Source organism: Manacus vitellinus, unplaced genomic scaffold (genome assembly GCF_001715985.3).
Source record: "Manacus vitellinus isolate BGI_N305 unplaced genomic scaffold, ASM171598v3 scaffold_1_pilon, whole genome shotgun sequence".
Lineage (NCBI taxonomy): Eukaryota > Metazoa > Chordata > Aves > Passeriformes > Pipridae > Manacus > Manacus vitellinus.
The window spans coordinates 31,193,857-31,220,266 of NW_021939396.1; the positions used below are offsets into that span (position 1 = coordinate 31,193,857).

Below are 26,410 nucleotides of genomic sequence, written 5' to 3' on the forward strand. Positions count from 1 at the left end.
TAAGATGTGTTGAGCAAAATATTTCTGGTAAAGATATATAAACATTGCTATTACCCAGAGCACTGTTAGCCTTTAGTATATTGTTCACTGCTCTTGGCTTTTATATTTAAGAACAGGAGCAAGTATGGGGAAGGGCTCTGAAAGATTATCAGGATGCTGGGGTAGCCTTTTATACAGAAGACTTCTGAAATACTTTGACTTGTTCCCTTGCAAAGCAAAGGCTGTCAGGGAATGGGAAAGCTCACCTTGGAGGGTAAACAACAAAAAAGTAAATAAGCTATATAAGTTAAAAGATAGTATTGACACAAAACAAAGTATGTAAAAGTATAACCAAGCTGAACATCAGGAGATTCCTAAGTATCAACTCAGCTTCTAGATCATCCTCCCAGCAGAGGCACGTAATCTCATTTGTTTTCTAATAGACCTTAACAGATAAAGAGGATTACATTATGCAGTTGCCTGCAACTCATGGATCTTGACCGCTTAATGTAGGATTTGCTTACATTCTTGCATTTGAAATAGAGAAGGTTCAGGGTTTCTATGTCTTAAAATGGGAAGCATCTTTGTTATGTTTTCTGACTATTTTTTAAAAAAATGAACAGATGCTTTTGAATCTCTTTCTGTTTCTTTATGTTTCCATCACATAGTTATTCTTTACATTTCTTACATAGTCTATTCTTTTGCATAAAGATTTTCTACAAATAGGTCAAAATTGGTTTCATAACTGATCATAGCAAATATTAAATAGTGAAAAAATACTGAATCAAATTAAATCAAAGTTTTTTAAAGATTTGGATTATAATTTAACACCATCTCTTTCAAATGGAGAATAATCTGGGACAAGGATACATGCTTTTGTTTTTTTTTTAAATCTCACCTTTGTAGCTGAGAGGAGGTCAACATTCAAATAAGGGATGTCTACGGCTAAAAGCAATACATATACCTTGCTCACTTTACATTAAGAAAGTTTTTGGAGGATGTGAACGTAATCTAGAAGAGAAAAACCTAATGACTAATTCATCATAGAATAGAATGGTTTGGGGTGGAAGGGATCTCAAAGATCATCTAGTTCCAACCCCTGCCCATGGGCAGGGACGCCTTTCGCTAGAACAGGTTGCTCAGAGCTCCATCCAGTCTGGCCTTGAGCACTTTCAGGGATGGGGCATCCACAACTTCTCTGGGCAACCAGTTTCACTGCCTCACCACCCTCACAGTAAAGAATTGCTGGCTCGTGTCCAGCCTCTCATCCACCAGCACCCCCGAGTCCTTCTCAGGATGACAGCTCTCGATCTGTTCATCCCCCTCTGTATTGAGCCTGGGCGTTGCCCCAACCCAGGTGCAACATCTTGCACTTGGTCTCATTAAACCTCACGAGATTCCCCTGGGGCCATCAGAATCCACCCATCCAAGCTGTGAGGAGCCAGTGTTTCTAGGAGGATGCTGTGGGAGACAGTGTCAAAGGCTTTACTGAAGTCTAGACAGGCTACATCCACAGCCTTTCCCTCATCTATTAAGTGGGTCACTTTGTCATGAGATGAGGTTGGTCAAGCAGGACCTTCGTTTCGTAAATCCATGTTGTATGGGCTTCATCTCCTAGTTGTCCTGTATGTGCTGTGTGATGGCACTCATTATGATCCCTTCCATAACCCTGCCCGGAACTGAGGTCAGGCTGACAGGCCTGTAGTTCCCCAGATCATCCTTCTCATGCTTCTTGTAGGTGGGCCTTACATTTGCTAATTTCCAGTCATCTGGAACTTCTCTAATTAACCAAGACTGGTGGTAGATGATTGAGAGTGGTTTGGCAAGTTCTTTTGCCAGTTCCCTCATTACTCTGGGGTGGATCCCATTAGGGCCCATAGACTTGTGAGTGTTTAGTTGGCATAAGAGGTCACTAACCATCTCCTGGATTATGGGGGCTTCACTCATCTCCCCATTACCAACTTCCAGCTCTGGGACCTGATTATTTTGAGGAAAACTGGTCTTGATATTAAAGACAGGCAAAGAAGGCATTAAGTACCTCTGCCTTTTCCTCATCCCCTGTCACTATATTACCCTCTGCATGCAACAGATGATGGAGGCACTCCTTGACTCTCCTTTTGCTGCCAGTATATTTATAGAAATTTTTGTTGTCTTTAACTGTAGTGGCCAAATCAAGTTCTGTGTGGTATTTGGCCCTTCTGATCTTCTCCCTGCATGATCTTGTGACAATCCTTGTAGTCCTCACAAGTTACCTGACCCTCCTTCCAGAGATAATAGATTCTCTTTTTTCCCTAAGTTGCTGCTAAGTTCTCTCTTTAACTAGACCGGTTAAGAGGATTCCAGGATTCTCCTGGATTGCCTTCAGCTCACCATGCTACTTTCCCAGCAGATGTCAGGGTGGTTGAAGTCCCCCAGCAGGACAAGAGCCTGCGAGAACAATCCTTCCTGAAGCTGGAGCGAGAAGCCTTCACCAATAGGCTTTCCTTGATCAGGCGGCCTGGTCTGTAGTAGACACAATTCAGGAATAATGAACTGTAGTTCTCAAAAGGAGTACTTGGGCAAGAGAGCCTCTTTGTTCCCAGGTGGTGTTGTGGACCTGCTGAAAGAACCAGAAGATGCACTGTATGAAGACAAAAGTGACTATACTGGATGTTTCCTTCTTCAAAACATAGAACTCACATCTGTGAGTTCATGCACGTGGCTAATGGACTGCTTAGAAAAATAGGACATAGCCAGGGAACAGCTGCACTAAGCAACTTGCTCCCCTAGAGAAATTTCAAATGTTATGGAGAAAAAGTTATCCACAGCAAATGCTGTTTCCTACTCCCTGCATGGTCTGTGTCTTTCTATCCCTCCACTCACAAAGCTCCACAGCATTTTCCTGATTAAGCAGTGCTAGCAGGGCTGCCAGCTTGATTGAGTTCGTATGGAAAAGGAGCCAGGGCGAAAAACTGTGGAGAATGACCCTTTCAGCATTGACCTGGTATCTGAAGAATGACTTTCCCATACCGTGTTGTATCTTGTATTTTAGTGGTCTTCATCTTGGCCAAAATGGTCCCAGTTCCTCTTCACTTTGCATTATGAAATGGGAATAGGGTAATACTTCCTAAAAAACTTGTGTAGTGGGGAAATAATTGTTTTTATTTGTTCTTTTTTACATAGTTGAAGAATATATTGACCATTAGAATTCAGAGAAAACCTCACTGAGTTTTTAACATGAAGCTAAATCTAAATAAAATTCCTGGTTTCTGTGAGTTGCAACTTGCACTTGTTTTTTTCCACTTCTAAAAATAAAGTAACAATATTTATCAGAAACATTTATGCCATTGAGGAATCCAGAGAAATGCAGGAAATGCAGTACGAACACATAACATATGTACTAATACTTTATTTGTCTTTATGTGAGTGGATTTGATGGCCAAAAAGGAAGAGGCCCCAAGGGCTCCTTAGTATGCAATTAATATTTTGGCTAGAAAAGCAGCAGATTGTTTCAGTATGCTTACATGTTATGACATCATATTCCAGTAAAATTATAATGAACAGAATTTTTGTTTGTCTCTGTGGCAAACCAAAATGAGTTTTCTAATTGTCAACAGACCTTGGTGATTTATTTAATTATAGTGGCGCCCGCTCACACCAACTTAGTTAAGGTCTGTCAGCATTTCTGTTATGAACCCCTATTTTTAGGGGTTTATAACTAGTTGTAAATATTTACTCACTGCTGAAACTTGGCATTCAAGGTCACGGTCATGGAGCAAATACCCTTTTTCATTTTGACTATTCTAAAGTGATACCAGTGGCATTAGCTAAAAAGTAGATTTCCGATGCTCTGAAACTTGGAGGGAATAAAGGGAACCTGCTTTCCAGACCTCCTACTCGAGGAATCTTCTTAAGAATTACAAATGTCCAGAAGAGCCAGATGAAAATGAACTTGTTTTTAGAGGTTATACTGTGTATTATCCTTTATCACACTTTGTTTTCTTGAATTGAATGTATCATTTCACATGTCCTTTTGTTGTCCTCTAGCCTTATAATCCTCTGTCATTTGGCTGTATTTGTCAGCTTATGTTCTGAGGAGTGTGCCAGTATCACTTGAGAATCGCTTTTACATAAGAATTTTCTCCAAGGAAAATCCTAGCCTTCATAGCTGCCATGTAGAAGGCAGGGAGATGCATATTTTTTAAATGAAGGTAATTTAAAAACTTTTAGAAGCCTAATGAGTCTGTATGTGATGCGTTCCTGTTTGAAATTCTGACTGTTTCAGTTCTGTGGCTGAAGAGAGTGACAGAGGACTGAGGAGTGTAGGACTGACATGTGATTGAAAATATTGTGCTGATATGTTATTGCATAATAATCAAAAATTCTAGATAAACATTCAGAAGGTGGTAAATTATTTCAACCCTTTGTAGTAACTCATATATAATATATTGGGAAGGTTTGTTAATGATCAGTGGCAGATATATAATTTTATCTTTGCATAGGCTTGTTCTTTACATGAGTGTACATCTTTAGGATGCAGAATCATTCATTATGAAAAGTAAGTTTAATTGTCACACTGTACTTTCAGACTCTAATATTATGATTAATTTGAGGCTTTTGTTAATACAGTCTCTATCCTCATCACTGAAAAGAGGATGTTGTTTCTGTTTGACATGCTCTCTATTGTAGAGAAGCCAATATCCTCGCAGATATAGTCCCTTTTCTGAGGATTTCAGGTGCTCCTTTGCACTTTCCTGGCAATGTTCATATTATCAGTGCTCTGTTGACTCTGCTTGAGGCCAAGCAGAGCAAGAAAAGTTTAATCAAAATCATGTAAAAGCCTAATCATTCTGCCAATGTCAAAGAGCTGCCGAGGCTCTAGAGCCATGGGCTGAATATAATTTTTCCATATTATCACATAAATAGCTCCCTAAACACTCTTTAAAAGAAAAGGTGGGAAGGGGGGAGGGAAAAAGCAAAGGCCTGTTGTGGGATTTGAGTTTATAAAGTGGATTAAGTTCACGTGCTTTCCTCCTTTGCATGCAATGGAGGGAAAGGTAGGCCTAGTAACTCAACAGGAAACAGGATATTGTATTTTCCGATGGATATTGTATTTTCCCTAAATATATATAGTTGCTAACAGCACTACTATATTTCTTTTTATTTAAAGAAGATAGTGAAGTAATGAGGTAGGACATGCTATCAAGATGTCTACTGCTTTTGCATAATATGGCTTGTCCTGCATAACACATGCAGCCATTTCCAGGCTCTAGTTCTACATCTTCTGAGATCTTCTGGGATGGTGAGAGGATTTCTGGGAATTCTTCAAGGAACTTGAGGATGCCTGTTGCTGCAGGGAAAGGATAGCTACTGGAGGCTGTGGCTTTTAGCAAGATTCAGCAGCTGCCAGTAAGTTGTCAGCTACTCCTGATCAAAAGCTACATTGAGCTTTCCTTCCAGTTGTTTCCTGATTAGAGAGGGTCAAGCACCCTCTCAGCAGGTACTACAGAGAAGCACATATAAGTGCAGGGCCTAGAACACCATTCCCAGAGACAACCAGCAGATGCAGCAGTTTGCACAGCAGTTCATGCAGAAGGAAGTCAGAAACTGCTGAGGATGGTGCGTGTGTGCTCAGCAGTGGTGGTGATGCACCACATGACACGGTTCCTAGCACCATCTGGAGCAGCTCTCCCTGGTGCATCAAAGACCTTGAGTCAGAACTAGCTGCAGAGCTGTTGCTAGGATTCATTGTGGACACCAATGATACTGTAAGGGGACATGCGTAGTAAGCATGACAAGAGAGATCAGGTTTTTACAACTATGGCAACTTCTTTGAGGATCGATGCTTGTAAGAGATGGGATCCACCTGACTGAGTGGGGCAAGCATCTTTATCAACAGGTTGGCTAATCTGGTCAATAGAGCCTTAAGGTGACAGAGAGTGGAGTTAACCTATAACCAAGCAAGAAGTGATGGATCAAGTTAGTAGGCAAAAACTTAAGGGTGATGTTGGCAAGAGAGACCCTAAAACCAACTAAACAGGACTGAAGGGGTCCCACTCCAATTGTATACACACAAGTAATTAAGGGCCTACAAGACAGCATGATAGGGGAAATCTTTATACCCTATATCTTTTTTCATTTGAAAAACTGACATTCTTTTTGAGGTAAATCTCAGTCTAAAGCCGCTGTACTTTTTTATTGTGGATTTTGTCATATTGGTAGTGTCTTGATATTGTGTTTACTTTTAGAAGAAGAGGGAGGAAAGGGGTGAATGCTCTATGTCAGAAGCAAAGGACACAGTGGAGTGGGACAGAAGTTGACATTGTTGAACTGTCTGTTTCTTTGGTTTGACAGCTGCTTAGTTAACTAATGGCACCATGGTGTTTGAGTTCCATTAGGCATGTAGAACCTTTGTAATTGTTTTCCAGAAAGAGTGGTCAAACACTGGAAGGTCGTCCAGAGATGTTGTGGAATCTTCATCCTTGAGGATATCCACAATATCCTGGACAATGCCTGAATAAGACAGGGTAATTTCAGAGCTTGACCATGCTCTGGGTGCTGCATTGGACCAGATGATGTCCGGAAGCCTTTCCAACCTGAGTTATTCTATAATTTTGTGAAAATGCTACATAAGCAAAAGCATTTCCAGGCCTTAATAATTCCCTATAAGTGTGTTAAACTGTAAACAAGAAATCAAAGTAAATACCCACTTTTTGCATGTCATAAAGGCAATTTAGCTCACTCCTCCAAGACCCTATAGCCAGAGGCTTGTTGGAGCCAGTGTTATGGTTTTGCTCTTTCCACATAAACGTATTTTTAGAATTAGGCACAAAGTTCAAGGACACTGAGACCGGTGTGCTTGATTGCAGTTGTTTGGTTTTGAAGTGTGCTGCTCTCTGGTAAACTTTTTGTTTTACAGTTGAAATAAATGGGTTACAATTATTAATGAAAATTCAGAAAGTCTTCATACCAAAAAATCACCATCCATGTCCAGAGATGAAAGTAGAGAGAACACATTTTAAAAAGGATCCCTTAAGAGGAATGAGAAAAATGTAGTACTTTGTTTAAATGAATCTAGTACTGTGTTTGAGTGAATCTAGTTTTGTTGTAATGGACCTTACTTTTGGCCATGCTTTTGGAATCCTGGACTTTTTTACATTGCTGTAAAATATGGACAGGTAATTTGTCAAATGAGGACCCATTTCTGCTACGTGTATTCTCTGCCACCTGACTTTTGTTGCCCCTTAGAGCTGAGCTATACTGACAAGTTCCATGTGAGCAACCTCACAATCCTTCTTCCTCTGTGCCACTTGTCTGTGGGACAGAAGTAGTCTCCCAGGCGTGGCTTCCACTGGAATTTTTGGTTCCCCTTAGGTTTTCATCTTCCCAAGACTCAGACCAAGAAGAGAGCAGAGCTGGGCTGTTGGGCTGATAGATAGTAGAGCTCACTGCAGAGCTCACAAGTGTAGGTGAGGAGATGGTTTGTATGTAGGAGCTGCTCTCAGAGTTACCAACTGCCTTGCTGAGGTACAGTCCATGTGTTTGGCTACTGGGTCTTATTCTGTGAGAAAAGATAATGTTTTATCTGCAAGTACTACTCTGTATTATATTAAATGGTTGGCTAAAATTCCTAAATTTTATTGTTGTTTTCTCTTTGTGACTTTTTTCCAGGTATCATTGCCCAGTGCCTAAAATTTTCTATGTCCAGTTAACTGTTGGCAACAGTGAGTTTTTTGGTGAAGGAAAGACTCGTCAAGCTGCTAGACATAATGCTGCAATGAAGGCCCTTCAAGCTCTCCAGAATGAACCTATTCCAGAAAAATTACCTCAGGTTTGTATTTCAGAAAACTGTTCCTAATCTTCACGTGAAGATACCAAATTGAATAATTTCATTGCCAGTTTTTCAATGTTTAATTTTTAGTATTTTTTTCATATTAGCCTCAGTATTTAGAGAAGTAATACTAAATTACTCATTTCTTAATAAAGGCACACCTAACATAGCACTAGACTTAAATAACAAAAAATAAGTAGACATTTTAAAAATAGGATTGTCAACAGTGATTAAGTAAAAAATAAAATCAAAATAAAATGAAATATTTGAAATTATACCAAAAGTGGAGAAAATGTCCATTTAATCAATGACTTTATGGAGAATGAATTATTAACCTTAAATATGTGTTGTGCCATTAATGCAATTTTTACAGTTGAAATTACTTGTCCCCAATGTACTTAAGAACCTGATGGAGCTCATTGGCAGTTATTGATCACCTGGTTATAGGCTTTTAGTCACCTTTTTAAATAATTGGCTTTCTCACTGCTACATTTATAAGTGGTGTATATTGCTGCTTAAAAATTAAAACATTGTGTCATATTTTAAAAAATATTTAACAGAAAAATTATTCTCAGAATAATCTTTGTAAATTGAAAGGACAAATATAATAATATTTCCCAGTCAAAGAAGCCAAATACTTGCAAGACCTCTGGGAGAACTGTGAGTTTCTGGTGCAGCAGTTGACGACCACTTGAGATCCTGTAGAATCTCAATAGCAAGTGTCCTTTGGGAGGAGACTAAGTCAAGTCCTCAGTCAGGAAAACCTCTGTGGCTTAGTTATGCTGAGGGGAAGGTGGGCTGGTTGCAGGTGAATCATGAAAAAGCATCTCTGACACTTCATGGTTTAGAGTTGGGGGTGACTGGCTGAGGTAACTCTCTGCCTGGATCATGATGGAGGGAGTACAGAGCATTGCATCATGTGGAGCTGAGTGTAGCTCTCCAGAGAACGGGGGGCTGGTTGAAATAGAATTTAAGGGCTTTGTGGTGACAAGGTTCGGGCTTCTCCCTGCTGCTGCTCATGTGAAATGCACACAGGGCTGCTATGCAGTGGTGGTATGTGCCCTCACCACGGACCGTGGTCCAGCTCAGTAAAACCTTCAGCAAAACTGACCATCTTGAGTTACCTGTGGAAGATGATTGATTTGCCATTCCTCAAACATCGTGCATGGATCAGAACCAGTACACATCAGATTCTGACTGGCCTTGATTACATTATGAGATTGAGCTTCTTTCTTCCCCAGTCACTGCCACTGTGCTCCCAAGGAGAGCAGAGAGGGGAGCAAGGACAGACCTGCTCGTACCCATCTGGTAATCCCATTAGTAACTCAATGAATTTGACTAGAATGGGATCTATGGAAATACACAGGTTTATCTTTCGGCTTTCATAGCCGTGTTTACTTAATGCAGACTTCTGTATATTCTTCTTTCGTTTCAAGGTACCCCTTTTTCCCTTTCTTTAAAAAAACTTATTTAAGGATAAAATCTTTTATCCATATCAAACCACTGAAGAGGAATATTGCTGTCTTAATACTTCATTGCACAAACATGTAGAAGAGCGTAAGGTGAGCAGAAACAAGAAGCAATCAGCCAACAGGGCAGGGTTGCAGCGAATGTGAACCTGCTTTCACAAAAGAGCTATTGTGTGTCTGCCAAAGCACCTCTGCTGTCTCATAGATGTGAGGCTAAGAAGGGCCTTACAATTAAAGTGTCAGTTGTGGAATGAGGATCAAATTTAAATCCAAAGTGCCTGAGGCACTCCTGAATGTATTTCATCATCCTTTGGGAAGTCATATGTCTAAGGCTTGAAACCTTATTGCTCAATACTAAGATCTAAGCGTCAAAGTCTTGATCCTCTCTTTTCTCCACTTACAGTTAAGTTCTCTACTGTATTTGGTGGAAAAATATGATAGGAGTTAAATTTTAAGGGCAGGAGGGACAATAAGGTATTTTCTGGACAGATGTGTTTGTATTAATCATGAAATTTTAAACAGTAGTTTCTAGTTTAAACTATACATGTCTGGTTAAGCTAGAGTACAGCCAGAAAACCTAAATATTCTTGACTTGGAGGCTTGCTGACAGTCCAGTGGGCATTATATTATTTTATGTAAATTATGCCAGTTTTGATTATTCCCCGTTTCAAAGATAATTTGTGAGGTATCTCTTCTAGAATACACCTAGCTTCATTTTCTATTTAATTTGTATTTTCTTTGCTAAATGTAACAAACGGGTATCAAAAATTTCTTCCCCATATATATTTACAAATTATGCTTAAGTAATTTTGAATCCTTTTATAGAACTGATTGTTTTCATACTGTGTTGGTGCAAGGTTGTTTTTTCTAATCAGTAGTTCATCCTATGTCTTCTTTTTGTCAGCTTTTTTGATTATCAATGTCCTTTATAAAGTACAAAACTTAATTGAATACAATACCAAGTAATATTCTCACTAAGGCTTTTAACAGAATAATAGTACCCCATTCTTTGTATCTCCAAAATATATTTTCCCCTTTAAATATTGTCCTTTTAACTCTGTTGATCTTTCTCAGTGAACCTAATCAATGCTTTGCTGGTCCTATAAGTAATGACCTACATTCATGATTTCAGTGGTACTTTACATTTCATTATATGAAATGAACTAGAGGTCCTGCATAACTTCATTCTAACTACCTTTGTTATTGTTTTTCACTGCACCCTTTGTTTTCAGCAGGTTCTATAAACTTTATAATTTTTTTGTTTTGCATTTAGCTCCAGATCAATGTCAGGGATGTAAATGACTTTTTTCAGACTCAAAAGTTTAATGAGACAAAATTGCTCCACGTCTGCATGCTGTAACTTGAGTGCTGGATTTTTGGTCCTGCATTGTCTTAAGGATTAATATATTAAGCATTAATGAATGATAGATAAAAGATTGATAAATTTCATTTTAATGTGAAGAACCTAGTGCTTTTTTAATGGTGTTTTATAATTCTGGTATCTGCACTAGCTATGCTAGTGGCTGATGATTTAGATCAGACTTTGTTATGTAAGACGGGAGCTCTGCAGGAATCCACCTAATTCAGCCCAAGTGTCTTTGAAGTTTACCTCCACTAATAAAAAATTAGGAGCCTGGCCAAGGTTACATGGTTGTTGAGAGGTCCCAGTTTGAAGCATTCAGAGCTTTGCAGTTTGAAAGTAGCTGAAAGTGAAACCTCTGAGAACTAAGGAAATGCAGCCTGGGGGACAAACACCAAAAGGCAGTGGTTGCAAAAGGCTGACTGATCCCTATGCTGGTTGTTGTCTGAGAAAATTAATATTTCCTGAAGTGTAAAGCAAAGCTGAATTTTAGGCAGGATAATGTTTGCATGTGCCTTTTGTTTTTTTATCTCTTAGCCTCTCTGTTTGTTATGTTCCTACGGATAAATAAATAATGTTCTGTGTTGAGCAAGCTGTTCTCTGTCACTACCTTTTCACACTGGTCATAACTCCTAGAGGGAAGTTGATGGGAGGGGCCATTAACCAGCTGGACCTGCTGAGGACACCTGTAACCTGGTGACCTAGTCCAAGTGTGGGACTGATTCACTGAATTTCTTCTGAGAGAAATGCTGTCTTCTGTACTTTCCAAGAAGTACAGATTTCTTCCTTGCTTAGAAGGGGTACCCACAGAGCGACTGAGAAACAGATCGAAGGATCTGTTTGATTGTCATGTTTGACACAAGAAGTGTGTATTCAGATAATTGTTATCCATGTCATCAATAAGACTAAAATCCAGAGTTGTTATTTTGCCATCTATAATTAATGAAAAATTAATGTGTATGTGTTCCTTTGTTATGAAGTGTAAGCACATTATATATGGCTTCACAGTCAGCAGATGTCTGATAATGGGGTGCTGAGATAGATGTACAAGCGCTGATTTACATCCTGGCAGGAGAATTCAAAAGTCTTTGAGAAATTGGGGGAGAAGGATAATATATTGTTTTTATCTTTTAAGAATTGTGATATGATTATGTATGCATCATTTTCAGAATGGAGAAACAGGAAAAGAATCAGAAGAAGATAAAGATGCAAACAAGTCTGAGATCAGTGTAGTGTTTGAAATCGCTTTGAAGCGCAATATACCTGTCAGTTTTGAGGTATGTGTTACATTTTTATATGTTTACTAAAGAAGTATTAAAACAAAGTGCCATTACAACTGCAGACAGTTAATAATAGTAATACACTATAAAAATGACTTTAATGTTCATGCAAATGACAAATTAAAAATTGTTAGTGTATCACAGTCTAAGACACTGATTTTTTACTATTAAAATAGATGCTCTTTCAGAACTCTTAGAGACCTAATATTTGGTTGCAAACAAGTGGATGGCAGAAAGACAGTTAAATCGTCTTCTGTATAGGGCTGTGGGATTAGAATTGGTAGCCACACTTAGTCTTATTTGAAATAATCTTCAAAACAGTTAACCAAAGTTTTTGCTTTAACTATAGTCACTCATGGACTAGAAAAGTTCCCATTGAAACATTTTGCCTCTGATGTGCTGTTTTCAGAAAGTCATGAGTATTTTTGTATTCCACTCTGTTTGACTTCTTATCTCTGCTTAAGCCTTCATGATTTTTTTTGTTTGTTTCATATGATTTTATCTATAAACCTGCTTCTGACACCTTTGTTTATCTTAAGTAATAAAGAATATTTGGAATAGCTCCAATGCTATCAGTTAAGTAAGTACGGAAGAATGAGTGATACTAAATTTTTCCGATGAGAAAAATTTTTCTGATGAGAAAGTTCTTACAAAAGCTTGTTGTAAAAGTCTAATGTTGTGGTAGGACACACCAGATTTCCAAGGTGGGTTTTTTTGGTTTTTTTTAAATGCAGAAATGCTAATATAAATGGCTTTTTAATGTTTGATTTTTCTGCTTTTTGTTTTACATTTAAACTGAGTATGTATGAAAGATGTGGATAGTGCTTATATTGGTGATGGTTATTTTCTCCAGTACTTTTTCCTTTTAAAATATAGGCATGTATTTGCATATGAAAAAAACCAAAAAAACTAAACTGTGGCATGCCTTACAGTGTGCTGTATGCAGCTTACTGACGTGTTTGGCCCATGTCCCTGAATTGGCCAACATCAAATGAGCTATTTGGACCTTCTTAGAAATCTGAGAAATCTCTCATAACGTGGGTCAGAGAGCCAAAGACAAGGAATACTATTTGTGACTAAGGAATTCCTTGGCATAACAAAAGCGTTTGTGCCTCATATATATGGTCTGTGTGATGCATGCTAGTTAGAAAGTTAAGAGAATGTAAAATCTGAGGATGAAACTGGGGTGTCGGGGCGTGTTGGAGTATCAGTTTGCCACTACATGCCAAGAACCTAACTCTTATATAAGACAGGCATAATGGAAACACATGCCTGTGTTTCAAAAAGGAAGCTTATAATTAGAGTTTCAGTTTTCACACATTGTTTTCTACCTTAAATATTTAAAAGTGTTTGGAATAGTTCCATATGAATCAATGCGCTAAAATACAAGATGTATGGTCACTGGTGACAGAGTAGCTTGGAGGATGGAAAGAAAAGAGGGATAATGCTTTGAATGTCTTCTTAACTTCATTCCTGTTTCAGCTTACTTAGGGGAGAGCATTTGGTAAGGAGAAAATGAAGGCAGAGATACTTAGTACAGGAAAAGTCTAATGTGTCACTTGCCAAAGAATGTTAGCAACATGGAGAAAAGACAGTTTCTTGCTCTCCTGACAGGTTTTGTGTTATTTCCTGCCTTTAAATCTAACTAAAGGTGACAGTCTTAAATAGAGTTTTGATTGAACTTGGTTCTGGCTTATTTTTCAATAAAACTACTAAGCAATTATGGGTAATCCCCAGGATCTGATGTTTCTAATAGGATTTTATTTACAAATGGTCTTGTATTATTCCAGGCAGGCATCAAAGCTTTTTCTAGCTTTTATTTTGTGTGCAGTAGCTATAAAATAATTTGTCTTTTCTTCATCTGACAAAGCTTTAGCCAATGTTCCAACAGTGCTGTGTTATGTAATGAAGTAATCATCATAAATATATGTAAAGTTCTATGTAAGCGTGCCCTCAGAATTGCATGAGGGATGGACAATCCTGTTTAATGTAATAGGGCTAGTTTTAGTTGCCTAGGAACTTTAGGATGAGTTTTAAGGAGTTTATATCTATTAAATTGTTAACTAAAAGAGAAACATTGAATTCTAACAAAGAACAAGCTTTACTCCGTACTTTTCACTGGCGCATCCTTAGCTAACCTTGATTCATCAGCTTTTAAGTAAAAATGCAACTGCTCTAAGGCATTTGTGGGGTTCTCAATGAACAGTTTTTAAGAAGGAATACAGAAGTGATTGCTGTAGGAATTGTTAAGAGTACCTGTAGAATGGTCATTTCGCTTATTATTCCTTTTTTAGCAGTAGGCTAAAGTCTTGCATTTTTCAGTTATTTTGCAAGATATATGTTTTTTTTATTTCTTATTTGTTAGTAAGGAGTTGGTGATCCTAGAAAACATAATGGAGGTCAACAGCTTCATATTAGAACATGTTGGGGTGTTTCAGATTGTCATATTATTTTCAGTATTTTCTTTGGATTGTAGTGTTATTTCTTTAGAATAGCAAATACAATAATATATTTTTTTTCATTGTCAGTATCAGGAGTGAAGGCATAGAGTGCCTGAACAGGCAGATTTTCTGCCCCTCCATCCCTGTCCAGTGGTCTACTGGGAAAAAGAGATACAGTTGCTTATATCCCACTCTTATCAAAGTAAGACAGATATTCTTTATTTTGAACCAGCAACAGTCCAAATTGCTGACTCTGGGAGACTGGTTCTCAACAGGAAGTCTCACACCTATCTGGCTTCTGCTCTCGGATTAAGGCTTTGGATGATTGACTACTGAGTAGCTCTTAATTGGGTTTTGGGTTTTGCATGATGGTCACCCTTTCTCACTTCAGTTTTACACCCAGACATCCAGGTGTTGGTTTTTTTTGACTGAGAAAATCTGGTATGTCTGGCCACACAAGCACCTGGTAATGTATTGGTATTTTAAAACTTTTAAATAATCACGGATACATGGATGTAGGTGACATGGGTTTGTTGATCCGATTTTTGTCTCCTCTATTTCTTGGGGTTTCTTTAATGTCCCTTTAATCTTGTTGTAATCCTCTGAATTTTCTACCTGGAGTCTCATTAATAATTGAAGCAGCATTACTCTTTCACTGTAATCGTACCGCTGTTTTACATTTGTCAGCATGATTCATTAAGTTGAGCCAAATTCATTCTTGATGTAATTTGACCTTAGATGTGTTTTCGCCCCATGTGTTTTCTCTTGCTGTAATTATTCTTTAAATCCACGGAACAGAAAAAGAAAAGTGTATTGAACTGTCACCCTTAATCAAATTCTCAGCTTTAAATTAACCATGATTTGGTCCACAGGTCGTATCTTTCAACTGAGGAAATAGTTTAATGTCCTAATGCATATAGTGTTCTTGGATAGCAAAGGTTGAATTTCTTTCTAGTGTTTTCTGTCCCAAGGCTCATAGCACAACTGTTTGAAATCATGTGGAGTAAAAAGATCTGGGGTTAACCAAAAATGTTGTTAGGTAAATATTTTTTTGCTTAATTACCACATTTGGATGTTTAGCTTGATCCAGATCCCATCTGAATCCTATGGGATTCATTCCATTGACAGCACAGACTTTTTTCCATTTACACACTAACAAAGAAACAGTTTTTAATGTTTTTCAGTCAATTATTTACCTTGTGTCACATACTTAAAATTTAAAAGATTAAAAACACACCAGAATGCATTAGTTTTATATTAAGAAATATATTTTTGTGTATATGAAAGTGTAATCTGGTTTTGTATTAACATTCTTGCTCTCATATATATGTGTGCATTTATATATATATATATATATATATATATATGAGAAAACTTGTATAAAACTAATATTTTAGGAACTCAGCAATTATATTTCTTAAGCAACTTATTTTGTCCTTTTTCATCTGGTCAGTGTAGACATTCTTTTATATTTTATTAATACATTATATTGCATGACTCCCTGAAACAACATCTCAGCCTTGGCCATATTGATCACCATAACTGGTCTGCTCTGGCCCCCAGTCGGGAGGTCTGGAGACACACCGTCTATAACGCTGCTGCTTCCTTTGAGAAAGCACACAGGATCACTCTCGAGGAGAAAAGACAATGCAGAAAGAATCGTGTGTTGCAGAATACACCATCTAAGGAGTCTTTCTGCTGTGCCTTTTGCAATCAGACATGTCTATCTCGTGTTGGCCTTATTAGCCACCAACGTGCCTGTAACAAATGTGGATAGAGCCTTCCCAAATCTTCGTTCACAAAGCCTAGCCATGATGATGATATATTTCATGTAAAGAGAAACACCTATATAATGGTATTAGTAGAACCACAAAAAGATTAAGGACCTTAGTAAGGTTAATTTAGCCATGACATTTTTACAGACAGCATGGTGTAATACTTGGATAGCAATGTACAGGGATGGATTAAGATATGTCTGTAAAACAGAGTGGGAAACGCTGCAGTGCAATGAAGGTGTTCAGCTGTGTCTGAGAGCAGGAGAGCCTGGAATTGGGCTCATCCCAGCTCTGGTGCATGCAGTGCAGCATCCCGTGGCTCAGTGTGGGTCAGTGCCTTAAAAGCACTGCTGCCTTCTCTTATGGTGAAGCACTAGTGGGCAACTTTCAAGTGAGGCAATCTTGAAAACACTTCTGAAATTATTACCTGGAGTCTCAGAGTGGGAACATTCCTGGACTACAACAGAAAAATCCCATGCTGGCATAGATGTCATCATATTCTGGGAAAATGTGGACAAAGTTGTCCGTTAATTTTCGTTTTATGTCTTTTTATAGATATATGCAATGGTATGTATTTGCTGAAGTTGCCACAAAAGAGAGCTTAAAAAAGAAATACAAGCCTTAGGAGACCTCATTACAGTGCAACAGCAAAACTAAATAATGCAAGGGACACGACCTTGATAAAAAGAACTTTAATACGAAACATGTTGTAATAATATTAAGATTGAAGGTTTCAGCACATTAAAACTATAGTTATTACACCAAGAAGGCCCTTGCACCTTTACCTCAAGTCCCTTGCACTCAAGCATTACTCTTCTTCAACAAATGGTTTGATATAATTCCATCTACTGATAAAAATTGGTATTTATATTGATTTTGAAGGTATTATGAAGAGATGCCTGTCAGATATTCTAATTGTCTCCTTATACATATTACATATAACAAAGATTAAATTAGGTAGCTGCTTCCGCCCATCAAACAAAAATAACTGAACCTTTTCCCAAATGAGGTCTCTAATTCCTGATAGACATTGTCCAGACCAGTAAACGGTGCATACATGAAGAGATGGCTATCCTAGCACTTGCAGTGCTGTGATTTGTGGATGAGTGCATCCTTACAGTATAGCCTTCTAAAAGGAGATGAATGCATGTGTGTGTGTGTGTGTGTGTGTGAGAAAGTGAAGACAGAAAAAGAGCCAAAGGAAGGTACAGCTTTCATTAATTTCTTTCTGCCCTGTAGTAGTGGAGAAGTACTTCTTCACATGGGTTTTCTCACTGTCATCCTGAATATGTTCGGAAGGGAGTGAATAAATAAATTTTTTTCAGAAATGATTGGCTTTTGTGTGAGTTATGGTAGCTCTTTTGGTAATTTCTTTTGGTACTGCTGGAGGCAAAACTGTCAACCCTTTGAATATATGGGATATCGCTCTGAGTTGTGTACTCTGGCAAGGTAAGAGTAGGCATGCTGCCTGCAGCTAGGACAGCATAAAAATATGAATCTTTGAGACTGAAGTTTGGAACTGTGAACATCTTATGTTTCAATGATAATAGAAAAAAAATAAGCAGGTTGAAATAAGGTGCCATATAAATACAGTTTTGAATATGTTTTATGTAAAGAAATAGCCAAAGCCTGGTAGACCTTCATGGATTTAATTTCTTTAGTGTGTGAAGCACCTTACAAGGGAAAAAACCAGCAGCCTTGGTTTAAATATGAATTATTGTTGTATATTGTGTTATTCTATAAATATTTTAAAAAATATAGATCTATGGTATTTTCTGTGAAATACTGAATATAGTGGTTAGGTTTGCTTTATCTAACTAGTCTTAATTTTCTGTCCTCAAATCTTATACTGTCATTAATACTTGTCCAAGTTTTATGAAAACCCATCTAATACCTTCAGTTAGCAGGAAAACTGCATTAGTACTAAGTTCATTGCAGAGATTCAAACATTAAGTTATCTTCTTGTAGGGTGATTTGACTCAATTTCTCTTAAAAGGTGATTAAAGAAAGTGGACCTCCGCACATGAAGAGCTTTGTTACACGAGTTACAGTAGGAGAATTCACTGCAGAAGGAGAAGGCAACAGTAAGAAACTCTCAAAGAAACGTGCTGCAATGGCTGTCCTACAAGAACTTAAGAAACTTCCTCCTCTTCCTGTGATTGAAAAGCCAAAACTTTACTTTAAAAAGCGTCCAAAAACAATATTGAAGGTATGTGTCCACTTTTGACAGAATTAAGGATGTTTGCTCACAAAGAGTCAGATTTAAAATCAATAAAGGCTTATTTGTCATTTTCTGTCTATATTGTTACAGTTACTGGTTAGTGTCAATATTGTTTGCCTGTGCTAATATGCCTTTTTTTTAAGTCCTGAGAATGCTGTGGAATTTTCAAACATAATGGCTTGTAAATAGCTCACATCATTGAAGTCTTCATGGGTTTGGATCAAGTCTAAGTAGAGGATCAAGCCCTCCAAGCAGCTCTGTACAGACATGTGAAGTTTTAGCATCATCTCCTCTGGGAGGCCCTACTAGCATATGTAGTGGCTCTCTCCCTGGGCTTTCCCCCCTCCCCAGTTTGACAAGGGAGAGAGATACATGAAATAGTAAATACAGGGGGTATTACTTTAGTGCTTCAGTACTTACTTTGCTAAAAGTATGACCCTTAGGAATCTATATAGTGAGTGTACCAAGTAGGTACAGAGTTCTGAAGGAGCAACCACCAGAAAAGCCCTTTAATATAAGCAAATACTTTGGAGGTTGCAACACTGGGTTTGGAAAATGTACAGAGGACTTATTTATTACCTTCCTCTTTTCATTTGCCTTCAAAACAGAGTCAATGATTTTTTCAAGAAAACCTACTTTAATTAGATACCTATCTCCTGTTAAGATTCTGGGGGTCTAACTCAAAAACGTTTAGGAAAAAATTGGCAGGAAAATTATTTGATGGAAACCCATCAACATTAATGCAGCTTTAAAGCTGGCAAATCTGAAAAGGCTTTTGGTTTGGCTTTCTCATTTTGGAAAGTTTTTCTCAAGAAAGGTGCTAAGGGTATAATAATGTAAGAATCCCTTACATTACCATATACCACTTACTATTATGAACTTGAATTTAGTTAGCCAAAGTTGGCCTTGTTAGAAAGAGACACTAATTGTCAAAATAAGCTGAATGTGTAGAAGGTTTTTATTTTTGGAATATCCAGACTTCTGAAATGCTTTCAGAGTGCTCATTTCTTTCAATTTAACCTAGAAGTGTTTTACGCATCAAAGAAGTGGCAACGAAAACTTCCTTTTATTTGTATCTATATTTATGAAGCTGTATCTTATGGCTGGCTCTTTATTTAGCCTGCTCTGCATTTTGTCTCTGCCTGGCTTCTTGCCCACACAGCTGCCCTTGTGTATGACATTGTCTTAGCTCTTTCACCTACATCTTCTCTAGCTACTTCAGCAGTTACACTACAAGGATTTGTTGCACAGCTTTCTAAATATAATATCCCTCTCTAATCTTTGCCTTCAGTTGCTGATAATGTCTTCAGGTTCTGCAACACTGCTTGTTATTTGAGAAGCTCAAGGAAGCATGAGTGCTCATCTTCTCTTAGCTGACAAATGGTTTCATAAAAAGGAAATAACTCAATAACATAAAAACAATTCTACATTCAAATGCCATTTACATTTGTGAGTTCTTTCTTTGTGTTATGGTATATAAATCAGTTAAATATGACTTCAGCTAAATTTTTGTGAGTTTTAATTTCTTCTTCCTAAGATCTACAAACAAATATTTTCATAGCTATTTCCTTTGAGAGAGCGTTTGCCATGTGAGCAATAACTCATTAAAAGAATTCCAGAACCAGAGTTTGTAATGATTGTAGTTTTTCACTTTTCTCTGTAATCTTGGACAGACGACTTTGTCAGTTCTTTTGTTTTCCCCCATCAGATCAATTCCCTCACCAACCATACATTTTGACATGTTATTGTGAGGATATTGAAATACTTTGTCGGTGGTTCACAACATGCAACATTTCTAGCCATTCACTTTATAAAAGTATTTTGAGGCTAAACTCACATGACACACAGAGTAAACCTTCTGCACCTTTAGTTGCACTGTAGGATGGAAGGCAGGGGTGCTAAGAAGGAAAGCAGGAAGGCTGAGAGAGGAAGCTTCCTTATTATATATGATAAGTCTTTTTTGATCTCTTGTAAATCTCATCTCAGTGTAATGCATGTTCCAGCATTGTGCAACCTATTTTAAAGGGTTGGGTTGAAGGGTCCTAGAAGTAGGGCAATAAGATATAATTGACTGATGAATCTGCCGATTTTCATCCATCCTCATAAGGACCTCCACAGATAGATGAGGGTATTTGTAGCTTGCAGGTGCCAGGTATGCACACTACCTGCAGCTGTATCAGACCACGTTTTTCCACAGCTTTGAGCCTGAGGATTCTTATCTTTTGTGTCATGATCAGAAAATTATTTACAAATTTACTTCCTATTCTCTCAAAGGGAGTATTAAAGAGATAACCCAAGTAAATGTTTTATTGAAGTAGGGTAGTAATTGTATAATATATACTGAAATAATGGTTCTTTTCTTTAAACCTGGTTTAGACTGGACCAGAATATGGTCAAGGAATGAATCCCATCAGTCGTTTGGCTCAGATCCAACAGGCCAAAAAGGAGAAGGAACCAGAGTATGTTCTTCTTTCAGAGAGAGGAATGCCTCGCCGTCGAGAGTTTGTTATGCAGGTATCATTTGCTGTCACGTTAGACATAGTGGACTTGCTTTGTTTTGTTCAAACTCAAGCAAGATGTTGGCGTAATATGAAGTGGATCTTCCTGTGTTTAGCTCTTTGCTTTAAAGTCAGTTATAGAAGAGAAGAATGAAATACAGTATCAGAAAGCCTGTCTAAACTTTCTTCTTTGTCTCGGTGAAACAAATGGCCATTTGGTTGCGTGCCTTCTAGGCACTTTGCTTGTAGTGGTTTTCCATATATTTTTTTTTTGCTGGTTTTATCTCTGATGGTTTATGATTTATTTACTTGTCTTTTGGAAAAAAAAATTGGGCTGTTGTTGATCAGAGGATTGCAATAATAACTAGTATTCTGAAGTATGGATATTAATATCTCCATATTACCAAGCATTTTGGTTTTAAACAATAGTGTTGTAAATATATTCAGATTTTCAGTTTCTTTTTGGCTTTGCTTATATCTGAAATACAACAAAGAAAAGCCTTCTATCATGTGTTTCAGCTGTCCTCTGTCTGGACCTAATACAGAAACAGTAGATCATTAATGTTTGTTTCATATTTAAATTAAGAACATGTACAAAAATTTAATATAACTGTGATATTTTGTTAGATAGCACAACAGCAGATTGAGAAAGATTAGGAACAGGAAAGGATTCTGTGCCTTTGTGTTTTCACTCAAGGGTAATTTTGTGCCGGAACAACTCAGAACGGCATACCTCAACATGTTTTGACTTGTTGTCTACAAACCACACCAAAATGTCACTTCTGATCAGAAGCAGAATTTATGATGTTCCAGCACCTCCTTCTCCAGAAAATTAGTTATGTTTTCACTTAAATCTGTAACTTCCTCCTTCAGGTCTATGAAGATAGTCTAGCAATCTTAATTTTCTCGAACCTCAGTGGTCTTTCCTGATGATTTATTATTTTTCTCTCTGAAGCAAAAGATGGGTTCTTTTTGTTTCAGAATCCTTTTCATGAATGTAATCTTACATTTACAACTTTTCGTGAAACCTGAAATTATTTGAAAAAGAGCAATTCTATCACAGACAATCTCATTTCCTGTGCTTAAACCCCCATGGGACTGTCCACAGTTAGTGGTTGTTGTGTGAGACCTTAGAAGAGGACAGTGTAACACAGCCTAGTATTAGAAAAATGGGTTGAGAATTTAGTTTTCTGCTGGAGGAATTCAGATCTTTAATTTGAATAAAAAAAGAGTCTTAAAAGCAGGGAATATGTAGAAGATTCCTTTTATCTAAGAAGGCTTGTGAAAAAAAAGTCAAAGAAATTTCATAGAACAGTTGCTTTGTTATGAATACTTTTAAACTCCATTTTCACCCTTTTGCAGTATTTTCAAACTAAAATCGTACTGCTGCTTCTACTGCCTTCAGGAAGTCTCAGTGGATCCATTATGGCATGCAAAAAACCCTATCAGAATAAAAAACCTTTGTATAAACTACTTAAACAATGTTTTCATTTAATTTAATTGAATGTGGAAGTAAAATATCCAGAGATAATATGTTCATTTTTATCTGTCACACAAAGAGCAAGTTTAGATGTGATGAAATGGATCCAATTACTTGTCCTGGCTACTAGATAAACAGAAGAAAACCTCTGATGACATTAGTTGGTGTTCTGTTCCCAAAGTTAATTTCAGAAAGATCTTTCTCTTTGTAGTCAGACCTTTAATCCTTGATAGAGGTTATAATAATAGCTAAACCAGTTTTACAGGTCTGAGAAATAGCAACACATTGATTTATTGTGAGCTACGTTATAAATTATCATTTTGTCTTGTCCTATTAAAGTCCCTCAATTTTATTGCATATAAACTTGTAGCAGATTGGCTATTTTCTAATTGTTATTGTGAACTGCATTGAAGATAAGGTTTATATTTCAAGATTATTAATATTCCTGGCTTCGGTAGCTGAAACTTTTTGCTTAATTATATATATATACATTAAAGGAATAGTCATGATGATTATTATTTTCATCCTTTTCTTAATATTTAGAAATAATTAGTATTTGAGTAAATAAGAATTTAAACTTTTAGGAAAATATATATATACATGATAATTTGAGGAAAGTGAAGCATTATTTAATAACATAAACTATTAAATAACATTTATTATTTATTTAACGTTAGTATGCCTGATTTTGCATTTTTTTTAAAGCTCCTTCCAGGCTGTTTTGGGTCTTTGATCTCTGAGGTTTCTTTTGTTCAGATCACCTTGGCTGTTTTATTATTTTTATTTTATTTTGATTTCCTTTTTTTTGACACGCTTTTGAAACTGTGCACTATTTTAAGAGACAATTTGGCAAATAAAAGGGCTTAATGGACAGAATAAAATATACCTATCAAAGAGCTATGAATATTGCATAAATGGATACTAATGACATTGCTAATGTCACAAACCAGACCCATACAGAAGTTTTAAAAATGGTACCCAAGCCAAGGACTAAGTTAGAGCCGCACACTTTGTGGCTATCCATTGTCTACAATTTGTCCTTATTTTAAGGCTTTAGTTTCTCCTCATTTTATGAAAGGCATCGTGTTTATCAGAAACCCTTTGTGCTGTACAGACCACAGGTCCAACGAGGAGCCTTCTTTCCAAAGACTATTTTGATCAAAGCTAATCAGGTGTAAGTGGTCCCAGCCCCCATCTTCCTTGCAAGTGTGACCAAGTGGGAGGAATGCAAATATGGTTTTCATCTTTCCTTAGAAACCACTCTCATTTAAATCTCCAGGTCACTATTTGTCTCTCCATTGTTCTGGATACTGTCCTGATGATGCTGGGGAGCTGCTGCTCCTACAAGAAAGAGGAAGTACAGACCCTGTGGCACTTCCAGTATTAAGAAAGAGTGGGGGAGAAGTTCATCAGGCATAATGGGGTTGACGCAAGAGGCTAGTGGAAGAGAGAGGCAACTACATGAGCACTGAGATACAGAAAAATATGGCTCTTTGATATGAGTTTGGGAACCTTCTGAAAAATCTAAACAAGCTCCTCTGTGTGAACTAATACTGTAGTCCCACATTGCACTACTTTTACTCTTTCAAGATTGCATCTTCATCAGAAGAACTGACAGCTGTTGATAGATCAGGTGTATTACATGGTGATATTAAGGAATCTTGTATTTGTCATGATTATGATCAATATTTTCTTTTTAAGGTAAAAGTAGGCAATGATATTACTACTGGAACAGGCCCAAACAAGAAAATAGCTAAAAGAAATGCAGCAGAAGCAATGTTGCTACAACTGGGTTACAAAGCCTCTACTCCTCTTCAAGACCAGCCAGAAAAGGTGAGAACCAATTGTTACAATGCCCGTATTTTACCCTTGTCTAAATTTTTAGCCTGTATCAGCTAATCACTTAGTAAGAGTGGAAACTTAAGCTTGTGCATCCCCTATTTTAGGGAGTTGCTTGTCACAAATTAGCCTTTATTTAGCTACAGCTCTATAGCCACGTCTATTAGTAAGTGCAGCCTCTGCTCCTGTAAGAGTTACTAGGAACAGAAAGGTAGTTCCACCGAATAGCGTGTGTGGAGAAGTGTACATGTGACGTGTGCATCTCTTTCCTCTTACAAATCAGGATGAATGTGCCTCTTGCTTTTATTCCATTTTGGGCATCCACGAGAGCACTGAAAGGAACTATGTTAGTAATTTTCATACATGAAATAGCCTTAGTAGTCAATGTTTATCTTCCCATTACATGTGCACTAAAAGCATTCCAGAAAAAGAATGGCCTTTTCAGATTTGATGACTGATAAAGAAAATGTGTGTCACTTTTTTTTTTTTATGGAGAAGAAATTGCATTTTAAATTCATGTGTTGCAGGTATGTGTTTCCATGTTAACTATGTGCAACTTAGCATTCCTCTCCTGCCTTGTGTTTATTAATAAGAGATTTAGTAACCAAAATTGGGTGTTAAAGATTTTGCCTTTTGTATCCTGAAAAGATATTTGGTAAGGTATTCGACTAAGCTGTCACTCTAAGCAACTTCTGTCATATGCAGTCACTGCGTGTATATATTTTGATAATTTCTTGCATGTTTATTGTGACTACACTAGCTAGCTCAGGTCAACAGAATGTTCTGATATGTATATATATACATGAAGGTACTCTGTTCTATATGTTCAGTACTTCTAGCCAGGAAAAATAAATGCTGTGCTGGTTACTTGGCCCCACCTCCTTCTGTTTCCCTCTCCTCTGAGAGTAGCAGCAATATGTATACTGTTCACACTCACCTTCACTATGCTCTTCACTATATGTCTTAGTCATAGACAGGTGTGAAATACTCTAAACAGAGTACTTGGAAGCTAAATGATGTTCCTAGTGAGAACACATTGTGCAGATATAGCCATTTAAAAACAGGGTTCTGACTGAATCAAATGATAATTCATTTTCACCAGAATGCTGACACTTTTTTGCTGTAGAATATACTTTCTACAGTATAAAAGTTTCAGCTTTTTCTTCACTGCCAATATGGCCAAAGGGCTTTAATGAAAAACAAGAAAAAACAGAGAAGTCAACTTTTTTTTTCCCCTAGTAGGAAAACATGGACTTTCATTCTTGGATTTTAAATTGAACTAATTTTACTCAGTATTTTCCAGAGATAAAGCCTGAAAAAATTCAGCCCACAACATAGTTGCTCTGGAGAGCTCTACGCAGTGGAAACTTGTGGTTACATTGAAATCCTTAAAAGAAATTGAGGGCTAAAAAGAGATGCTGCTGCTTGGTTTCCCTACAGTTATTAAACTATTACTTACAAGTGCATTACCTTTAGAAAATCAGGTCTAATTACATACTTGCAGATGTATACATTTTAGGATTGGTAGAATAGCATATAGTGGCCTAATACTATTCTTAACACAATGAACAAACATGTTGCTGTATCCAAAAAATGTGAACTACTCAAATTTTATGTAATGACAGTATCATAACAAGATCATAACAAATTTTTATAGCTTTGTTGGGGTTAAGGACATAAAATATCTAGAACATCTGGCTTTATCTTCTGTATATAACAGACTGAACATATTTGGAGATGCACAAGTTAGTTTGTGTAGCTTAAAGCATTCTAATTCTCTAACTAGACTGTGGTGGAGAAGGGGGAAAATAGCTCTTAGATCTCTATCAATCTGAACGCTGAAAAATTCCTTCCATATAAATTGCACAATAAAGTACACCATTAGAATATACTTGTTTCTCTCTTTGAATCCAAAATGGGACCTAGTGTAGACTGGCTGATGTAGCAGGTTGGCATCTAAATGGACAATTTCACTTGTATGCTTTTTGATGATTTTAATAGAAAAGGCAACTTCTTTTTCCTCAGTGTCCCTCCTTCCCTGAGTCTTTTCATTCCATTCTTCCTTTCTTTAAAAAAAAAAATAGTGGCTGTATTCATAGTTTTAATGAAGACCAAGAGTGTTACAAGAGCAATGCATGGTGCTGCTGGCAGCACAGGTAATCTAGGTAAAAAAAAGTAAAGGCTCTGCTATTTTCTGAGCTAGTCTTATTCCTGGAGGAAATCAGTAATGTTTGTGCAGAGCCCTGAGGAGAGCAATT

The 26,410-nt window shown here is 37.2% G+C and overlaps 1 protein-coding gene across 4 annotated transcripts in view; it reads left to right on the forward strand.

Annotated features, from left to right (window-relative positions):
- STAU2 (staufen double-stranded RNA binding protein 2) overlaps positions 1 to 26,410 on the forward strand; it is a 151,653-nt gene that overhangs the window by 23,914 nt on the left and 101,329 nt on the right. For all 4 annotated transcript variants that reach the window (XM_008932185.2, XM_008932187.2, XM_018079403.1 and 1 more), the window contains exons 5-9: positions 7,630 to 7,789; positions 11,788 to 11,895; positions 18,111 to 18,323; positions 20,712 to 20,849; positions 24,015 to 24,146. In XM_008932185.2, coding sequence (XP_008930433.1) covers positions 7,630 to 7,789; positions 11,788 to 11,895; positions 18,111 to 18,323; positions 20,712 to 20,849; positions 24,015 to 24,146 — 751 coding nt within the window. The remainder of the gene's footprint in view (positions 1 to 7,629; positions 7,790 to 11,787; positions 11,896 to 18,110; positions 18,324 to 20,711; positions 20,850 to 24,014; positions 24,147 to 26,410) is intronic.